Genomic DNA, 16,620 nt, shown 5'->3' on the forward strand with positions numbered 1-16,620 from the left:
ACCATATGTTTGGGTGGATGCTGTTGGGATGGTCCAGGAACCTGTTGAGTTCTTCTTCTCCATGGCTCCAAATGGTGAAGGTGTCATCCACATATCTGAACCATATGTTTGGGTGGATGCTGTTGAGATGGTCCAGGAACCTGTTGAGTTCTTCTTCTCCATGGCTCCAAATGGTGAAGGTGTCATCCACATCTCTGAACCATATGTTTGGGTGGATGCTGTTGAGATGGTCCAGGAACCTGTTGAGTTCTTCTCCTCCATGGCTCCAAATGGTGAAGGTGTCATCCACATATCTGAACCATATCGTGGGCTTTTTGGTTGCTGTCTCCAGGGCTTGCTTTTCAAAGTGTTCCATGTAGAAGTTAGCTATGACCAGGCTGAGAGGGCTCCCCATAGCCCAGTCATAGCTAACTTCTACATGGAACATTTTGAAAAACAAGCTCTTGAAACGGCAACCAAAAAGCCCACTATATGGTTCAGATATGTGGATGACACCTTCACCATTTGGAGCCATGGAGAAGAAGAACTCAACAGGTTCCTGGACCATCTTAACAGCATCCACCCAAACATATGGTTCAGAGATGTGGATGACACCTTCACCCTTTGGAGCCATGGAGAAGAAGAACTCAACAGGTTCCTGGACCATCTCAACAGCATCCACCCAAACATATGGTTCAGAGATGTGGATGACACCTTCACCCTTTGGAGCCATGGAGAAGAAGAACTCAACAGGTTCCTGGACCATCTGAACAGCATCCACCCAAACATATGGTTCAGAGATGTGGATGACACCTTCACCCTTTGGAGCCATGGAGAAGAAGAACTCAACAGGTTCCTGGACCATCTTAACAGCATCCACCCAAACATATGGTTCAGAGATGTAGATGACACTTTCACCATTTGGAGCCATGGAGAAGAAGAACTCAACAGGTTCCTGGACCATCTCAACAGCATCCACCCAAACATCCAGTTCACGATGGAAAAAGAAAATGAAGGAAGACTGCCTTTTCTAGATGTCCTAGTCATCCGCAAACCAGATCAAAAATTGGGTCACACCGTCTACAGAAAACCCACACACACAGGTAGATATCTACATCAAAACCTCACTACCTCTGAGGAAGCTTGCCATAGATGCAGGCGAAACGTCAGGAGAAATGCCTCTAGAACATGGCCCTATAGCCCGAAAAAACCCACAAGAACTGAGTATTGTAGATTTGATGTCCCATGTGCCAGTTCTACCCATTGGCAAGCTCTGTGATGTCTGAAGAGCCATACCTGCCTATGCTTTCCTATTGCTTCCCCCATGGTTTTACTTTCTATAAAAATCGCCTGGGGCGCTTCCAGACAGCACCAAAGCACGGGTTTTAATCTGGGGCAAAAAAAATCCCGGGACTTCAGAAGAGGTCCACATACAGTTGGCCCTGGGATTTCTGCCTTTGTTGTCCATTTTGAGGCTTTGTTGCCAGATTTAGAGGCTCCCAAGGTGGCCGCTGCAGGATTTCCGCTGGGAACTTTTTTTTAAAACCCTCAATATGTGAATATGCGGAGATTCAGATATGCAAATCACTGCAAAAGTTCTGTTTGTCCTGGCTACAGAAACTGTGCCCTCCTGACGTTTCAGGAAGTATCTAATAATAATAATAATAATAATAATAATAATAATAATAGTAATAATTTATTTATCTTGTCATCAGCAACCAGACATTTGTATTAAAAAAAACAAACAAGCAGACAAAACACAGAATTTGCAAGCTTGGTAGTTGATTAGATGTCCTTTGACCAGTCTCTGTCCCCTTGGAGTGCCTCTGGTGTTGCTGCAAGGAGGTCCTTCATTGTGCATCATGTGCAGGGCTCAGGCTGCATTGCAGCAGGTGGTCAGTGGCTTGCTCTTCTCCACACTCGCATGTCATGGATTCCACTTTGTAGCCCCATTTCTTGAGGTTGGCTCTGCATCTCGTGGTGCCAGAGCGCAGTCTGTTCAGCGCCTTCCAAGTCGCCCAGTCCTCTGTGTGCCCAGGGGGGAGTCTCTCATTTGGTATCAGCCATTGGTTGAGGTTCTGGGTTTGAGCCTACCACTTTTGGACTCTCGCTTGCTGGGGTGTTCCAGCGAGTGTCTCTGTAGATCTTAGGAAACTATTTCTTGATTTAAGTCATTGACATGCTGGCTGATACCCAAACAGGGGATGAACTGGAGATGTCTCTGCCTTGGTCCTTTCACTATTGGCTGCTCCTTCCCGGAGGATATCAGGTGGTGCAATACCGGCTAAGCAGTGTAATTTCTCCAGTGGTGTAGGGCGCAGGCACCCCGTGATAATGCGGCATGTCTCATTAAGAGCCACATCCACTGTTTTAGCATGGTGAGATGTGTTCCACACTGGGCATACGTACTCAGCAGCAGAGTAGCACAGCGCAAGGGCAGATGTCTTCACTGTATCTGGTTGTGATCCCCAGGTTGTGCCAGTCAGCTTTCGTATGATATTGTTTCTGGCAGCCACTTTTTGCTTGATGTTCAGGCAGTGCTTCTTGTAGGTCAGAGCACAATCCAGAGTGACTCTTCCCAGGTATGTGGGTGTGCTGCAATGCTCCAGTGGGATTCCTTCCCAGGTCATAATCCTCAGAGCTCGGGATGCTTGTCTGTTCTTAAGGTGAAAGGCACATGTCTGTGTTTTAGATGGGTTGGGGATCAGCTGGTTTCCCCTGTAATAGGCAGTAAGGGCACCAAGAGCACCAAGGATTTATATCTGCCACACAAACAAAGTTTACGGGGTAGCACCACTTCTCGCCCAGTCAAACAGGAACACACACTTTCAAGCCAGGAACAGAACTTTGTCATTATTGACACTTTTTAGAGCCTGGCTGCCTGGCCATCTGTCTAGACCAGTGGTTCTCAACATTCCTCATGTTGTGGTGACCCCCAGCCATTAATTTATTTTCACTGCTACTTCATAATTGTAATTTTGCTACTGTTACGAATCGTTATGTAAATATCTGATATGCAAAGATGTATTCTCATTCACTGGACCAAATTTGGCACAAATACCCAATATGCCCAAATTTGAATACTGGTGGGGTTGGGATGGGAGGATTGATTTTGTCATTTGGGAGGTGTAGTTGCTGGGATTCGCCTACATTCAAAGAGCATTCTGAACTCCACCAATGATGGACTTGAATCAAACTTGGCACACAGAACTCCCCTGACCAACAGAAAATACTGGAAGGGTTTGGTGGGCATTGACCTTGAGTTTTGGGAGTTGTAGTTCACCTACATCCAGAGAGCACTGTGGACTCAAACAGTGATGGATCCGGACCAAACTTGCAACAGATACTCAGTATGCCCAAATGTGGACACTGGTGGAGTTGGGGGGAAATAGGCCTTGACATTTGGGAGTTGTAGTTGTTGGGATGTATAGTACACCTACAATCAAAGAGCATTCTGAACCCCACCAATGATGGAATTGAACCAAACTTGGCACACAGAACTCCCCTGACCAACAGAAAATACTGGAAGGGTTTGGTGGGCATTGACCTTGAGTTTGGGAGTTGTAGTTTGCCTACATCCAGAGAGCACTGTGGACTCAAACAATGATGGATCTGGATCAAACTTGGCACGAATACTCAGTATGCCCAAATGTGAACACTGGTGGAGTTTGGGGAAAATAGACATTTGGGAGTTGTAGTTGCTGGGATTTATAGTTCACCTACTACCAAAGAGAATTCTGAAGCCCACGAACGCTAGAATTAGGCCAACTTCCCACACAGAACTCCCATGACCAACAGAAAATACTGGAAGGGTTTGGTGGGCATTGACCTTGGGTTTTAGAGTTGTAGTTCACCTACATCCAGAGAGCACTGTGGACTCAAACAATGATGGATCTGCACCAAACTTGGCACAAATATTCAATATGCCCAAATGTGATCACTGGTGAAGTTCGGGGAAAATAGACCTTGACATTTGGGAGTTGTAGTTGCTGGGATTTATAGTTCACCTACTACCAAAGAGCATTCTGAAGCCCACCAACGATAGAATTAGGCCAAACTTCCCACACAGAACTCCCATGACCAACAGAAAATACTGTCTGTGATGGTCTTTGGCGACCCCTCTGACACCCCCTCGTGACCCCTTCAGGGGTCCCAACCCCCAGGTTGAGAACCACTGGTCTAGACAGATTTGGTTGTGTAGTTGCAGCATCAAAGAATGAGGTGCTGTTCCAAGATATACAACATTGACTGGGGGGGGGGTGCAACTTTGTGCTGGCCATGGAAAACATGCCCTCCACATGTTTCGTGAAGTCTCTGGCACACAAACAAAGTTTTTCCCTTCTACTCAAGGGCCACCTTCTTTTTATTATTATTTTTTATTTATTTATTTATTTATTTATTTATTTATTTATTTATTTACTATTCTTGTATACCGCTGTATCTCAAGCCCGAGGGCGACTCACAGCGGTTTCCAAACAGCAAAGACAATAAAAACAGCAATAATCAATATACAAACAGTTAAATTACACAGTTCCATTAATAACCAATAAGCAATCAACAATACACAATTATCACAAATCCCATCCCCCCGATCGCCTCATCATCCAAACGTGATCTAAATTCATCATCATTGTTCCGTTCCTATGTTCACATTACCACACTTGCACTGAATTACCCAAACGCCTGCACAAACATCCAGGTCTTGAGCTTTCTACGGAATGTCATGAGCGATGGTGCCAGCCTAACGTCTACAGGAAGGGTGTTCCACAGCCGAGGAGCCACCACCGAGAAGGCCCTATCCCTTGTCCCCGCCAGCCGTGCTTGAGAGGCCGGCGGGATCGAGAGCAGGGCCTCCCCAGAAGATCTCAAAGTCCGGGTGGGTTCATAGGCCGAGATGCGGTCAGATAGGTATCTTGGGCCGGAACCGTTTAGGGCTTTATAGGCCAATACCAACACCTTGAATTGGGCCCGGTAGCAAATCGGCAGCCAGTGGAGCTGGTGCAACAGGGGGGTTGTGTGCTCCCTGCGCTCCGCTCCTGTTAGAATCATGGCTGCCGCGCGTTGGACTAGTTGCAGTTTCCGGGCCGTCTTCAAGGGCAGCCCCACGTATTATTCGAACTTCTATGCGGCCACTCCCCTGGGGCTCAGAGCGGCTTACAAGAAATCTAACAAAATTTTAAAGCAATTTAAAACAATTTAAAAACAGCAATATCAAGGATCAAAAGCCTGTCGAAACAGGTATGTCTGACATGCCCTGCGGAAATCTGATAAGTCCCGCAAGGCACGGCCTTCAGGTGGCAGAGTATTCCAGAGCGATGGTGCCACTGCTGTGAAGGCTCTGCATCTGTTTGCTGTTAGGCGCAAGGTCTTGACACTGGGAATTTTCAATAGATCTTGGTCCTCCGAACGGAGGGATCTCTGGGGTTGGGAGGGGGTGAGGCGGTCCCTCAGGTCCATCGGCCCCAGACCATGCAAGGCCTTCAAGGGGAGTCCCATCCCTTTGAAAGTCATCCGGTGCTCAATGGGGAACCAATGCAGCTGCAGTCAGGTTGGGGTGATGTGGCATCTCATCGGAATTCCCGCAAGAAGCCGAGCAGCTGCATTTTGTACCAACTTGAGCTTCCGGATCACCGACAGAGGAAGACCAATGTAGAGGGTGTTACAGTAGTCCAGTCTGGAGATGACCGTGGCCTGGATCACCGTAGCCAGGTCGTCCCTGGACAGGGAGGGGGCCAGCCGTCTAGCCGGCCGCAGGTGAAAGAAAGAAGGCGGTTCTGCTCACGGCGGAGAGAGACCTGGGCCTCCATCCTCAGCAGAGGGTCCAAAAGGACTCCCAGACTCTTGACCAACGAGGACAAATGCAAGATACTCCACTTTGGCAGAAAAAATGAAATGCAAAGATACAGAATGGGGGACAATGCTTGGCTTGAGAGCAGGACGTGTGAAAAAGATCTTGGAGTCCTCGTGGACAACAAGTTAAACATGAGCCAACAATGTGATGCTGCAGCTAAAAAGCCAATTCAATAGGAGCCTAGTGTCTAGATCTAGGGAAGTCATGCTCCCCATGCTCTATTCTGCTTTGGTTAGACCACTTTACCTGGAATATTGTGTCCAATTCTGGGCACCACAATCCAAGAGAGATATTGACAAGCTGGAATGTGTCCAGAGGAGGGCGACTCAAATGATCAAGGGTCTGGAGAACAAGCCCTATGAGGAGCGGCTTAGGGAACTTGGCATGTTTAGCCTGAAGAAGAGAAGGCTGAGAGGAGATATGATGATAGCCATGTATAAATATGTGAGAGGAAGCCACAGGGAGGAGGAGGGAGTAAGCTTCCTTTCTGCTTCCTTGGAGACTAGGACGCAATGGAGCAATGGCTTCAAACTACAAGAGAGGAGATTCCACCTGAACACAAGGAAGAACTTCCTGACTGTGAGAGCCGTTCAGCAGTGGAACTCTCTGCCCCGGAGGGAGTGTGGTGGAGGCTCCTTCTTTGGAAGCTTTTAAACAGATGCTGGATGGCCATCTGTCAGGGGTGATTTGAATGCAATATTCCTGCTTCTTGGCAGAATGGGGTTGGACTGGATGGCCCAGGAGGTCTCTTCCAACTCTTTGATTCTAGGATTCTATGATCTCCATCTTTGCCGGATTCACCCTCAACCTGCCGGCACGCAGCCATCCAGTCACGGCCTCGAGGCACTGAGGGAAACAATCGGGTCCAGAGTCCGGTCGGCCTTCCATCTTCAGCACCAGCTGAGTGTCATCGGCGTACTGGTCACACTCCAGCCCAAAACCTCGAACCAGCTGAGCAAGTGGTCGCCTAGAGATGTTGAACAAGAGAGGGGAGAGAATGGCCCCCTGAGGAGGAACCCCACAAGAGAGAGAGGGGTGACCCCTCAGAGACCAGGCCTCCCCTCTCCACTCGCTGTCCACGGTGGTGAAGAAAGGAGGGGAGCCCGTTTAACATTCTCCCCCTGACTCCAGGAACTGACCGATCAGGAACAAACATCTAAAACCCGGGAATAAACCCAAAATTTAAAATCCCATGATTTCCAATTGCAGGGACATACAAACTGCTCCAACTTCCGTACCGTGGCCCTTATTTCTCATGCCAGTAAGGTAATGCTCAAGATCCTGCAAGAAAGACTCCAGCAATACATGGAGCGAGAGTTGCCAGATGTTCAAGCTGGGTTTAGAAAAGGCAGAGGAACTAGAGGCCAGATTGCCAATCTCCGGATGCTGGAGAATGGAGAAAGGCAGGGAGTTTCAGAAAAACATCTATTTCTGCTTCATTGACTATTCTAAAGCCTTTGACTGTGAGGATCATAATAAACTGTGGCAAGTTCTTGGTGGGATGGGCATCCCAAGCCCCCTTCCCTCTCTCCTGAGGAATCTGGACAAGGACCAAGGAGCAATGGTCAGAACTGACCACAGAGGAACAGGAGACTGGTTCCAGATTGGGAAAGGCGTCCGGCAAGGCTGCATCCTCTCAGCCAACCTTTTTAACTTGTATGCAGAACACATCATGCGAGGATGTGCGGGGCTTGAGGAATGCAAGGCTGGGGTGAAAATGGCTGGAAGGAACATTAACAACCTCAGATATGCAGATGACACCACTCTGATGGCCGAAAGCGAGGAGGAGCTGAGGAGCCTTCTAATCAAGGTGAAAGAAGAAAGCGTAAAAGCCGGGTTGCAGCTAAACGTCAAAAAAACCAAAATTATGGCAACAAGAATGATTGACAACTGGGAAATAGAGGGAGAAAACGTGGAGGCCGTGACAGACTTTGTATTTCTAGGCACAAAGATGAGTGCAGACGCAGACTGTGGCCAGGAAATCAGGAGACGCTTCCTTCTTGGGAAGAGAGCAATGTCCAGTCTCGATAAAATAGTCAAGAGTAGAGACATCAGACTGGCAACCAAGATCCATTGCCTAGTCCAAGCCATGGTCTTCCCTGTAGTCACCTACGGATGTGAGAGCTGGACCTTCGGGAAGGCTGAGCCAAGGAAGAGAGATGCTTTTGAGCTGTGGTGTTGGAGGAAAGTGCTGAGAGTGCCTTGGACTGCGAGAAGATCCAACCAGTCCATCCTCCAGGAAAGAAAGCCCGACTGCTCACTGGAGGGAAGGAGACGAGAGACAAAGTGGAAGTCCTTTGAATGCCACATCATGAGGAGACAGCAAAGCCTAGAGAAGACAATGATGCTGGGCAAAGTGGAAGGCAAAAGGAAGAGGGGCCGACCAAGGGCAAGATGGATGGACGGCATCCTTGAAGTGACTGGACTGACCTTGAAGGAGCTGGGGGTGGTGGACCAGAAGGAAGACTGACCAAAGGAAGAGAGATGCTTTTGAGCTGTGGTGTTGGAGGAAAGTTCTGAGAGTGCCTTGGACTGCGAGAAGATCCAACCAGTCCACCCTCCAGGAAAGAAAGCCCGACTGCTCGTTGGAGGGAAGGAGACGAGAGACAAAGTTGAAGTCCTTTGGCCACATCATGAGGAGACAGCAAAGCCTAGAGAAGGGAATGATGCTGGGGAAAGTGGAAGGCAAAAGGAAGAGGGGCCGACCAAGGGCAAGATGGATGGACGGCATCCTTGAAGTGACTGGACTGACCTTGAAGGAGCTGGGGGTGGTGTCGGCCGACAGGGAGCTCTGGCGTGGGCTGGTCCATGAGGTCACGAAGAGTCGGAGACGACTGAACGAATGAACAACAACAACACAGACATGCGAAGATCCGCATATTTGGCTCAGAACCGGGATATTCCCACACCTGGAAATCTCACAATTTTTGCCTTTTGTAGTGATTGCTTCCACGTTTACAGGGAATGGCTTCTGGCCACCCTCCTGTTTGGTGCAATAAAGGTACTGTCTGGACGGGCCCTGAGAAGTCCACAAACTGCACGGCAGTGAAAGGAAGCGTGTGGATGTTTTTGAAGTTCAGGAGCAAAGCAAATGGAAAAAAAAAACAAAAAGCACTTGTTTGGGCTGGCTTGGAAGGTTGGGCCTGAGCTGATGGGAACAAGCGGAGAGGTGCTGAAAGGCAGTAAATCCAGATTTCACGATGGAGCAAGAGTTGCCAAGTAGGAGGCCAAGGGTGTGTCGACCCAGATGGGAGGGGACAGGAAGGGAGAACGGCCCGGGGGCAAAAGGGAAGGGATGCCAGGTGGAGTGGGAAGAAGGAGCCGGGGAGGCAGGCGTCCAAGGGGTTGACCCTCCAAGATGGGAGAAAAGCATGGCAAATGGGTTGTTGTAGGTTTTTTTCGGGCTATATGGCCATGTTCTAGAGGCATTCTCTCCTGACGTTTCGCCTACATCTATGGCAAGCATCTTCAGAGGTAGTGAGGTCCGTTGGAACTAGGAAATTGGGTTTATATATCTGTGGAAAAACCAGGGTGGGACAAAGGACTCTTGTCTGTTGGAGCTAGGTGGGAATGTTTCAACTAGGTCGTTGTAGGTTTTTCCGGGCTATATGACCATGTTCTAGAGGCATTCTCTCCTGACGTTTCGCCTACATCTATGGCAAGCATCTTCAGAGGTAGTGAGGTCCGTTGGAACTAGGAAATTGGGTTTATATATCTGTGGAAAGATCAGGGTGGGACAAAGGACTCTTGTCTGTTGGAGCTAGGTGGGAATGTTTCAACTGGGTTGTTGTAGGTTTTTCCGGGCTATATGGCCATGGTCTAGAGCAGGCATGGGGAACCTTCGGCCCTCCAGGTGTGGTGGACTTCAACTCCCACAATTCCTTGTGCTGTCTTTAGCCTACAAAGCCTCAAGGAATTGTGGGAGTTGAAGTCCACCACACCTGGAGGGCCGAAGGTTCCTGACCCCTGGTCTAGAGGGGTTGACCCTCCAAGATGGGAGAAAAGCATGGCAAATGGGTTGTTGTAGGTTTTTTCAGGCTATATGGCCATGTTCTAGAGGCATTCTCTCCTGACGTTTCGCCTACATCTATGGCAAGCATCCTCAGAGGTAGTGAGGTCCATTGGAACTAGGAAATTGGGTTTATATATCTGTGGAATGATCAGGGTGAGACAAAGGTCTCTTGTCTGTTGGAGCTAGGTGGGAATGTTTCAACTGGGTTGTTGTAGGTTTTTTCGGGCTATATGGCCATGTTCTAGAGGCATTCTCTCCTGACGTTTCGCCTACATCTATGGCAAGCATCCTCAGAGATAGTGAGGTCCGTTGGAATTAGGACAATGGGTTTATATATCTGTGGAATGATCAGGGTGAGACAAAGGACTCTTGTCTGTTGGAGCTAGGTGGGAATGTTTCAACTGGGTTGTTGTAGGGTTTTCCGGGCTATATGGCCATGGTCTAGAGGCATTCTCTCCTGACATTTCGCCTACATCTATGGCAAGCATCCTCAGAGATAGTGAGGTCCGTTGGAATTAGGACAATGGGTTTATATATCTGTGGAATGATCAGGGTGAGACAAAGGACTCTTGTCTGTTGGAGCTAGGTGGGAATGTTTCAACTGGGTTGTTGTAGGTTTTTCCGGGCTATATGGTCATGTTCTAGAGACATTCTCTCCTGACGTTTTGCCTACATCTATGGCAAGCATCCTCAGAGGTAGTGAGGTCTGTTGGAACTAGGACAATGGGTTTATATATCTGTGGAATGACCGGGGTGGGACAAAGGACTCTTCTCTGCTGGAGCTATGTGTGAATGTTTCAACTGACCACCTTGATTTGATTTGCCTGGAGCAATCTTTTGTTGAGAGGTGATTAGATGTCTCTGATTGTTTTCCCTCTGCTGTTTTGCTGTTGTAATTTTAGGGTTTTTTTAAATACTGGTAGCCAGATTTTGTTCATTTTCACGGTTTCCTCCTTTCTGTTGAAATTGTCCACATGCTTGTGGATATCAATGGCTTCTCTGTGTAATCTGACATGGTGGTTGTGAGAGTGGTCCAACATTCACACCTAGCTCCATTCACACCTAGCTCCAGCAGACAAGAGTCCTTTGTCCCACCCTGGTCATTCCACAGATATATAAACCAGGTTCTTGTGGGTTTTTTCGGGCTATAGGGCCATGTTCTAGAGGCATTTCTCCTGACGTTTTGCCTGCATCTATGGCAAGCATCCTCAGAGGGAGTGAGGATGCTTGCCATAGATGCAGGCGAAACGTCAGGAGAAATGCCTCTAGAACAAGGCTCTATAGCCCGAAAAAACCCACAAGAACCTAGTGATTCCAGCCATGAAAGCCTTTGACGATATATAAACCCTTTTTCCTGGTCCCAACAGACCTCAAGACCTCTGAGGATGCTTGCCATAGATGCAGGCGAAACGTCAGGAGAGAATGCCTCTAGAACATGGCCATATAGCCCGAAAAAACCTACAACAACCCAGCGATTCTGGCCATGAAAGCCTTCGACAATACAAAGCATGTCAAACCTTGTTGCCCGTTGTCTCCACACAGACTACGCGAAAGAGCATTTGGCCCAGCTGCAGGAGAAAGCCGAACTCATTGCCGGAAGGATGCTCCGCTTTTCGGTCTTCTATCGGAACCACACCAAGGAGTATTTCCAGCATGTCAGGTAAGCGCCTCCCAAGCACCCAGTGGCCTGAGTCATCAGTGGGCAACCATCCGTGGCTGATGGAAGCCAGAAAGTTCATGCCTTGCCATTCCTCCAGACTAGTTGTCATCTCCAGTTGCTGCATGTCTTCCTGAAGCAATAAAAGAGGGCACAAGTTGTTTGAGTCTCCAAATGGAGAGAAAAAAATGGCATATAAATAAACATAATAATCATAATAATCATAATAATTGTGCCAGAGTCTGCAAAGGTTCTGGTACAAGCCAGTCAAGGGGGTCCCAGTGGTGATGGGCACACTGGGTGCAGTGCCTCAAGACCTTGGCCTGCACTTAAACACAATTGGCACTGACCAAATTACCATCTGTCAGCTGCAGAAGGCCACCTTACTGAGATCTGCACACATTATTCGCCAATATAATAACACTTGGGAAGTGTCCGACACGTGATCCAATATAACAGCCAGCAGAGTGATCCTGTTTGCTGTGGACTCATCTTGTTGTGTTACAAATAACAATAATAATAATAATAACAACAACAACAACAACAACAACTTGTCTGCTGTGGACTCATTTTGCTGTGTTTCTGACAACAACAACAACAACTTGTCTGCTGTGGACTCATTTTGTTGTGTTTCAAATAATAATAATAATAATAACAACAACAACAACAACAACAACAACAACTTGTCTGCTGTGGACTCATTTTGTTGTGTTTCAAATAATAATAATAATAATAATAATAACAACTTGTCTGCTGTGGACTCATCTTGTTGTGTTTCAAATAAAATAATAATAATAATAATAATAGCAGCAACAACAACAACAACTTGTCTGCTGTGGACTCATTTTGTTGTGTTTCAAATAATAATAATAATAATAATAATAATAATAACAACAACAACAACAACAACAACTTGTCTGCTGTGGACTCATTTTGTTGTGTTTCAAATAATAATAATAATAATAATAATAATAACAACTTGTCTGCTGTGGACTCATTTTGTTGTGTTTCAAATAACAACAACAACAACAACAACTTGTCTGCTGTGGACTCATTTTGTTGTGTTTATAATAATAATAATAATAATAATAATAATAATAGCAACAACTTGTCTGCTGTGGACTCATTTTGTTGTGTTTCAAATAATAACAACAACAACAACAACAACAACAACAACTTGTCTGCTGTGGACTCATTTTGTTGTGTTTCTAATAATAATAATAATAATAATAATAATAATAATAACAGCAACTTGTCTGCTGTGAACGCATTTTGTTGTGTTTCAAATAACAACAACAACAAGAACAACAACAACAACAAAAACAACTTGTCTGCTGTGGACTCATTTTGTTGTTTTTCTAATAATAATAATAATAATAATAATAATAGCAACTTGTCTGCTGTGAACACATTTTGTTGTGTTTCTAACAACAACAACAACAACAACAACAACAACTTGTCTGCTGTGGACTCATTTTGTTGTGTTTCAAATAATAATAATAATAATAATAATAATAATAACTTGTCTGCTGTGGACTCATCTTGTTGTGTTTCAAATAATAAAATAATAATAATAATAATAATAATAATAATAATAATAGCAACAACAAGAACAACAACAACTTGTGTGCTATGGACTCATTTTGTTGTGTTTCTAATAATAATAATAACAACAACAACTTGTCTGCTGTGGACCCATTTTGTTGTGTTTCAAATAATAGTAATAATAATAATAATAATAATAATAACAATAACAGCAACTTGTCTGCTGTGAACTCATTTTGTTGTGTTTCTAATAACAACAACAACAACAACAACAACAACTTGTCTACTGTGGACTCACTTTGTTGTGTTTCAAATAATAATAATAATAATAATAATAATAATAATAACAACAACAACTTGTCTGCTGTGGACTCCTTTTGTTGTGTTTCTAATAATAATAATAACAACAACAACTTGTCTGCTATGGACCCATCTTGTTGTGTTTCAAATAATAATAATAATAATAATAATAATAATAGTCACCTCCTGTCACTATAGATGGTGATTCCAACTAGGCCATAGGATCATGGATTTATAGAGTTGGAAGGGACTCCCAAGGGCCACTTAGTCCAACCCCCTGTCATGCAGGAGAATATAATCAAATCATTCACAACAGAGAGCCATTCATTTGTTGTCGAAGGCTTTCATGGCTGGAATTACTGGTTTGCTGTGAGTTTAGGCAGTTCATTCAAGCAAAGGAAAGGCATAACAGCCCTTTCCCTTCTGCCTTTTTTAAAAACATAGTTTAAGATGTTATTCCACCCCCCACACACATTTAATTAATAATAATAATAATAATAATAATAATAATGTATTGTCGAAGGCTTTCATGGCCAGAATCACTGGGTTGTTGTAGGTTTTTTCAGGCTATATGGCCATGGTCTAGAGCAGGGGTCCCCAAACTACGGCCCGCGGGCCAGATCCGGTCCCCCGAGGGCATTTATCTGGCCTGCGGGGAGGGTGAGAGGAGGGCGAAGGGGGAGGGAGGCGGCGGGCAAAGGCGGCCGATTCCGTGGGCCCAGCTCCTTTCCCCAGCCTCTTGGATGAGGCTGGGGAACCGGGGGGAGGCGGCCAGCAAAGGGGCTTGGTCCCGCTTTGCTGGCCGTCTCCGTGGGCCCAAATGTTGTCCCCTGACCTTAATTCCAGTCATGTCTGACTCTGGGGTGTGGTGCTCATCTCCATTTCTAAGCCGAAGAGCCAGCGTTGTCCGTAGACACCTCCAAGGTCATATGGCCGGCATGACTGAATGGAGCGCCGTTACCTTCCCGCCGGAGCGGTATCTATTGATCTACTCACATTTGCATGTTTTGAAGCCAACCCTCAAAAAGAGGCGGCCTTTCTAGCACTGGATGCCGAAAAAGCTTTCGATAACCTTAATTGGGATTTTTTAAAAGATTTTAATGAAAGAAATGGACTTGGGTTATCAGTTTATTACAGCAATTGAAGATATTTATAAACACCAAAAGGCTAAAGTGCAAATAAATGGACAAATATCTGAAGAATTTGTGATATGTTTCGTAATTATTTTACGATTTCCGAAATTTCATAAATATCGAACTTTTTTACAGAAAAATTTCGGAATTCTTTTAAATAACAAAACGCAAAACCCCCCTAAAAACGAATCGATTTTAGAAACAAATTTTTCCGTGGTTGGACAGCCCTATTATCTCTCCCTTGGCCTGATTGTCTGTGTCTCCCTTTGGGACAGGATGCACTGTGGGAACACCATGAAGCCGTACCTGAAGGACAACAGCGGCAGCCACGGCTCGCCCACCAGCGGCATGCTCCACGGCATCTTCTTCAGCTGCAACACCGAGTTCAACACCGGCCAGCCGCCCCAGGACTCCCCTTACGGCCGCTACCGCTTCCAGATCGCGGCCCAGCGCTTCTTCGGCCCCAACACCAACCTCTACTTTGCGGACTTCTACTGCATGTACACGGCCTACCACTACGTGGTCCTGGTGCTGGCGCCTAAGGGCTCTCCGGGAGACCGCTTCTGCCAGGAGCGCTTGCCTCAGTTGGACATCTCCTGCAACAAGTTCCTGACCTGCTGCGTGGAAGACGGGGAGATCGTCTACCGCCACGCTCAGGACGTCATCCTGGAGATCATCTACACCGAGCCGGTCGACCTCAGCCTGGGCGTCCTGGGGGAGATCAGCGGGCACCAGCTCATGAGCCTGTCCACCGCCGACGCCAAGAAAGATCCCAGTTGCAAGACGTGCAATATCAGCGTGGGGCGCTAGGGACTGGAGGGGAGGTCTCTGCACATGCAAGGCCCTCAGGAATGGAAGTGGCTACCGGAGAGCCCCCGACGGGGAGTCAAGGGCAGTGGGGTGGGGATTCAGGCCCATCACGGCACACCCACCAGCCCCACACCTGTCTCTCTCTCTCGGTCTCTTCCCTCTTGTCTTGCATGTTTGCTTAGCCATTGTAAATAAGGTCCCAACGCAGGGGAGAGATGGAGTCAGGGACGCTTCGCAGGGTCTGTTCTTCTAGCACAGTGTTTCTCAACCATCCCAATGCCGCGACCCCTGAATCCAGTCCCCCATGTTGTGGTGACCCCCAACCAGAACGTTATTTTCTTTCCTACTTCATAATTGTAATTTCGCTATATAACGGTATTTGAATGTAAATATCTGATATGCAGGATGAATTTTCAGTCACTGGACCAAATTTGGCCCAAATACCCAATATTCCCAATACTGGTGGGGTTGGAGGGGATTGATTACGTCATTTAGGAGTTGTAGTTGCTGGGATTTATAGTTCACCTACAATCAAAGAGCATTCTGAACTCCACCAATGATGGAATTGAACCAGACTTGGCACACAGAACTCCCACAACTGACAGAAAATATTGGAAGGGTTTGGTGGGCATTGACCTTGAGTTTGGGAGTTGTAGTATACCTACACCCAGACTCAAACAATGATAGATCAGGACCAAACTTGGCACGGATACTCAATATGCCCACATGTAAACACTGGTGGAGTTTGGGGGAAATAGACCTTGACGTCTGGGAGTTGTAGTTGTTGGGATTTATAGTTCACTTACAATCAAAGAGCATTCTGAACTCCACCAATGATGGAATTGAACCAAACTTGGCACACAGAACTCCAATGACCAACAGAAAATCCTGGAAGGGTTTGGTGGGCATTGACCTTGAGTTTTTGAGTTGTAGTTCACCTGCATCCAGAGAGCACTGTGGACTCAAACAATGATAGATCAGGAACAAACTTGGCACAAATACTCAATATGCCCAAATGTAAACACTGGTGAAGTTTGGGGAAAATAGACTTTGACGTCTGGGAGTTGTAGTTGTTGGGGTTTGTAGTTCACCTACAATCAAATAGCATTCTGAATACCACCAATGATAGAATTGGGCCAAACTTCCCACACAGAACCCTCATGTCTTGAAGGGACTCTCTGGCATGAGCCTCCCTCCAGCTTCGCACGCTCTCCCTCGTCTATGCATGCGCACTACGCTGCCATGTGCCAAGCACGCCTGCTCTCCCCTCCCCGCTTGGAGTCTCAGAAACAGCCCTCCTCTTGGTTGAGAGGCTGGCTGAGAGGTTGGCCCT

General features: G+C 46.6%; 1 protein-coding gene across 1 annotated transcript in view; it reads left to right on the plus strand.

Moving 5' to 3' along the window:
- The window catches only part of PHYHIP (phytanoyl-CoA 2-hydroxylase interacting protein), a 107,280-nt gene extending 91,243 nt beyond the window's left edge, over positions 1 to 16,037 (plus strand). The window contains exons 4-5 of the mRNA XM_060787625.2: positions 11,385 to 11,502; positions 14,753 to 16,037. Coding sequence (XP_060643608.1) covers positions 11,385 to 11,502; positions 14,753 to 15,287 — 653 coding nt within the window. The 3' untranslated portion in view covers positions 15,288 to 16,037. The remainder of the gene's footprint in view (positions 1 to 11,384; positions 11,503 to 14,752) is intronic.
- The last annotated feature ends 583 nt before the right edge of the window (positions 16,038 to 16,620 follow it).

This window comes from Anolis sagrei, chromosome 7 (assembly GCF_037176765.1).
Source record: "Anolis sagrei isolate rAnoSag1 chromosome 7, rAnoSag1.mat, whole genome shotgun sequence".
Taxonomy (NCBI): domain Eukaryota; kingdom Metazoa; phylum Chordata; class Lepidosauria; order Squamata; family Dactyloidae; genus Anolis; species Anolis sagrei.